Raw genomic sequence first — 5,261 nt, forward strand, 5'->3', positions numbered from 1 at the left:
AGTGTATTTGGGAAATCCCTCAAGGTTTCGAGGATAATCGTAACAATATTTATGATTTCTCGTCGACTATTAGTATCATGCCATCAGGCATAGAATCCTCATCAGGTTGGGGTGATAGGTTTACATAATTAAATTATAATTAATTATAGGAATTAGAAGGTGTATAATTTCATAGTTTACATTTTGTTTTTTCCTTTTTAACTTTTCCAAAAATTTACTTAGTCATAAGCTACATATTGTGATCATATTAGAATTTTCTTCTTTTCTTTTTTTTTTTTTAAAGGCATTTTTCCAATTTTGCTTCAGTAATGAATTTTGATAAGTCTTTAAAATATACTATATTATTAGTTTTAAACAGGTCATTTAGGTTACTGAATTTCTTAAAAATTTCAAACTTGTTCCTGAAAGCATTTAATGCGGTACATTCAAATATAAGATGATGAGGGGTTTCATAGGCTCCGCACCTGCCACAGTTACTTGAAATATTCTGCTTAAATTTGTGTAAATATGATTTATTGTACGTATGCCCAACAATCAGTCTATTGAGTAGTTTTGTATTGTATGCGTCTAAGTCATTTTTTTTATTTTTGAACCACGGCTTTCTTTCTTTTATTGCTATTCCATCCACAACATCCGAATTCCAGTTCGGACAACCTCTCTTTATCTTTTCTTTCGCCTTTTCCCATAATTCATTGCCAATTTTCAGCAAAGCTTCAGTTGGCGTGAACTCAGTTTCCAATATTTTACCAACATTAGTCGCAGCCTTTGCCGCAATATCCGCCTTTTCATTAAAATATATTCCTACATGGCTAGGCACCCACACTACCATCACACTCACTATTTTTGAATTCAACAATTTATTGTGAAATTCCGCAACCAAAAAAATTGTCTGTCTTCTCACAGTCTAATAGTTTAATTGCTGCTAAACTGTCCGTAAAGAGGACAACTTTTTCCCTGCCACTCTTCTTTGCAATTCCCACCGCTTCATTTAAGGCTACCAACTCACCAAAGGTCGATGAAACTGTTCCATTTATTTTATAAAGATACGAAACATTTTTTTCTAAGTCATACACTGCACAACCTACCCTATCCTCTATAATCGATGCATCTGTGGCCAACATGTAAAAACCTCGACTTTTTAGATTATCCCTCTTTTCGCTATACACCGCTTTTAATTGCTGCTGAGAAAAATTAGTTTTCGAGCTATATAACTCCGATTGTATAAACTGTAGATCCTTATGTTTTCGAAAACTTACTCTTGTGCAGATTCTATCCAAAATGTGCTTGAACTCTACATATACACAACCATAACTTGAATTAATGATCTGACTATTTTGTAAACTAGTTCTTAAACCCGGATTAAGAAACCACTGTTTAATTAGTTCCTTAGCAGTTAACCACAGCGCTCTGCTAAGAGGCGGAAGTTCGCAAGCAAGTGCATATCTCGCATATGTTGGCGTATTAGGTGGAACCCCCAAACATCGCCTTAACGTATCATTTACAATCGTTTGTATCTGCCTTTCATAACCTTTAGGAGCATTTGCAAATGTAGTATACGCAAATTCAACTTTTGACCTTACAAATGTTTTGAAAATGTTTATTGCAATTTTAGGCGTCAGCCCCGCCTTAATAGTGGAGAGTTGGGTAATTAAGTTCTTGGCTTTAATTGTATTTTTTTTTACGTTAACTATATGTTCTTTAATAGTACCATTTGCGCTGATCACTCTGCCCAACCATTTCATACAGTACACTTGTTCAATACTACATTCAAGAACGCTCATATCAAACTTTTTGTTTTTGTTTGAACTCATATACATAAACTTTGTTTTGTCCAGGTTTAATTGTAAATTTATATGACTGCACCTTGCTTGCATTTCCAAAATTTTCTGTTTTAAGTTAACCAACGCACTATGCTCATTTCTGTCATGACTTATTATCGCGATGTCATCCGCAAACTGAAAAATGTACGTATTACTATCCCTGATATTATGCAGTTTGGCCGTGTATATGTTAAACAATATGGGCGATAAACAACTCCCTTGCGGTAGCCCGTTTTTAATCACTATTGACTGATTCCCCAAGGTTAGTATCCTACGCGAAAAAAGATTATAAACCCAATCAGAAATTTTTGAGTTTATCCTATAATCTATTAACAAATTATGTAATATTTTTAAATCTACACAGTTGTAGGCATCAGATATGTCTAAAACACATATAAAAACTTTTTCATTTTTCAACTTTAATTCTGCCACTGTATGTAAAACCTCATTTGTGCACATCGTAGCCGATCTTAGTTTTCTATACGCAAAGCTTTTATTGGGAATTATTTCATTTTCTTCCACAAATTCTACCAACTCACTCTTGACCATTAAATTAAGACTTTTGACAATAACCGACAGTAATGAAATTGGCCTGAAATTTTTAATCTCTTCCAAGTTTTTATTAGCTTTTGGGATCGGTACAACTCTTATAAATCTCCATTCCTCCCTCACACAGTTCTTGTTAAAATGCTCCATTAAGGAGTCAAAAAACTGCTTTTTCGTTTCTATCGGTAATTGTTTGATCATATCAAAAGTCACCCTATCTTTCCCCCCTGCAGTAGATTTTTTTTTTCCTATAAGCCTTTCAAATTTTTCAAAGTTAAATTCTATGGCAGGATTTTGCATTTGAACACCCCTAAAGTTGACCATCTCATCCGTTTCCTGAACCTGTTCTTTTAACATCTTTAAATATTTCTCACTATCTTCCATTGACCATTCTTCAGTGCCCACATCCTTACTACTGTTTAGATTCTTTAAAAACTTCCACGCTTCTGTAGAATTCGGATTTTGATTTAGCATCTCAATTCTCTTTGAGAAACTTTCTTTTTTTGCCTCTTTAACCGCCAACTTCCAACTCTGTTTAGCCACAACTGCTGCCTCTAAATCTTCTATCCTACCAGTTTGATTTGCCTTTTTTCTTTTAGCTATTAATATTCTATAAAGTTTTTCTAATTCCTTGTTCCACCACATCTTGGGTGTGTATTTCACCGTATTTAAATCTATCGTAGCCCCTGCTTGAACCTCCTTCATATTTTCCTCAAATTTTTCCATATTTTCGAACCTTACCTTTCCCAAGTTCTTTTTCAACTTGTTTTTGCAAATAAACATATTTGGTAACTTACTGTTATTAATTTCCAACACAATCGGACGATGGTTGCTACCCCCCACATATGCTTGTAAACACTGAAAACCTATATGCTCATTTGAATTTGTAAAGGCCAAATCCAAGATGGAGTCAATATTATTTTGACTACACTGAAAAGTAGCTGTCCCATCATTTATGCACCTAAAGTTTGAATTTTCCGTTAAACTAGAGAGTACCTTTCCTTTTGGTGTATTTACATTGTCACCCCAACTATTCGCCCTAGCATTAAAATCTCCTAATAAAAGAACGTTGTTATATTTATGTAAAAAACAAAGCAGTCGTGTCATTTCTGTCTCAAAGACCCTTGTGTTGATACTCGGTGGAAAATATGCCGAGCAAACTATGAGATTATTCCTAAGACTAATTGTCCTAGCAACAATTATGTCGTGTGTAGTCCTGTATTTTATTTTGGAGTATTTAATACCTTTCTTAAACCCAATGGCCACACCTCCATAGCCATCACTTCGAATCTTTTTAATCAAATTAAAACCAGCTAACTTATGATTCACTTTGTCATGAGAAAAAAATTTCTTGTAAGCCTACAATCTCTATACCATACTTCTGGTTGAAAAAATCAACATAACTTTTGTTCGCCTTAAGGCTTTGAATATTCAACTGTAACACCCTTATTGTGTCTGTCATCTTGTATTCCTAACTTTCTAGTAATGCGTTCATTAATATTACTTCCAAACAGTCCATCCAGAAGTCTTACAATTGGATCTTCTTGATCTATACCAAACTTTGTTATCAGCATTTTCAAAAGCTTCTCAATTTCACTTACTTTAGTCCAATTTGGCTTTTCATAGCACGGTTCTACTACTTCCTTCTCTTTAAACACCCTATTTCTTTTTTCTTCAGATTTTGCCATGTAACTATATTTCTTTGTTATCAATCTCCTGTTTACCTCATGATCGTTATTTATACGCCTCGATTTTGTTTTATTTAATGCGGGAAAATCTTTCTCATAGTCACTTAGTATATTGAAACGATTATTGCTTAAATTATATGTCTCCATCGCTTCAAATTTAGAAATTTTTTTAATTGTCATTATTTCAACAACTTTTTTCTCTTTTTCCCATTTCGGACACGACTTGCTGTTCAACGCACAGTGATCTGCACCACCACATAAAATGCACTTATTTTCCTCTTTACATTCTCTATCACAACCCTCTTCTTTCCCACATAGTATGCATCTGTTCTTGGATTTGCAACCCAACCTAGTATGTCCCAAACGCCCACAGTTATAACACTGCCTTATTTTAGGTATATAGTGGTTAACCTTGAAATTCACAAAAAAAATATCAATTTTCTCCGGAAGCTCATTCCCTTCAAAACTTATTTTGACCGAATAAGTCGGGTTGAACTTCTCCTTATCAATCAAGTCCCTCCTCATAATCCTCGACACAGAAGTAATCTTACAGTCCGATGTAATGTTGTTAAGTATCTCCTCATCCTGGAATCCTAATGGTACATTTCTAACCACTCCAATTGTCTCAACAAATTTTCTTGGTATAAATGCCTTTATATTATTCTTTTTCAAGTTTTCATTCACCACACATAAATTTGCATTAAAATACGTATCAAAGACAATTTTATAGAGTGACCTTCCAATTCCTTTGATGTTCTTTATACCAATTACATCTAGATTCCTTATTTTTTCCCACAAAAATAAACCATTTTTCAATCTTTCATTGTTAATTAAAGCACATTCTGAGGTATCTATTAGTACACGAAATTCCCCACTGTGGTTTTCAGTGTAGCAAACACTATGAAAGTTCCTGTTTTGTTCTATTTCTTTTTTGCCACCTACCTCATCTTGTATTTGATTTAGTGTTTGATCTCGTTTTTGATTTTGAGTTTGGTCTGTAATTTGATTTTGCGTTTGTTGAGGCATTTGTAATTTCACAACAACCCCTTTACGAATTAAAGTTCCTTGAAACGGAACGGGAGTACAGTTTTCTGTATCAGTTTTTAGTTTTTTGTTATTGCCTATCATCGTCTTTTTCAAATCGTCATTGTCCAAGTCCGTAACCATTTTTACATTTTTCGTCACTCTTTTCCTATTTCTGTCTCTT

General features: G+C 33.9%; 1 protein-coding gene across 1 annotated transcript; it reads right to left on the reverse strand.

Annotated features, from left to right (window-relative positions):
- Nucleotides 1-897: 897 nt before the first annotated feature.
- On the reverse strand, nt 898-5,261 carry LOC118756616 (the record flags this gene model as incomplete). The annotated part of the gene is given in 1 exon segment (XM_036491367.1): nt 898-5,261. A coding segment is annotated over 1 exon segment (1,480 nt), but the record flags the coding sequence as incomplete, so codon positions are not given.

This window comes from Rhagoletis pomonella, unplaced genomic scaffold, assembly GCF_013731165.1.
Source record: "Rhagoletis pomonella isolate Grant_MI unplaced genomic scaffold, Rhpom_1.0 Rhpom_scaffold_11169, whole genome shotgun sequence".
Taxonomy (NCBI): domain Eukaryota; kingdom Metazoa; phylum Arthropoda; class Insecta; order Diptera; family Tephritidae; genus Rhagoletis; species Rhagoletis pomonella.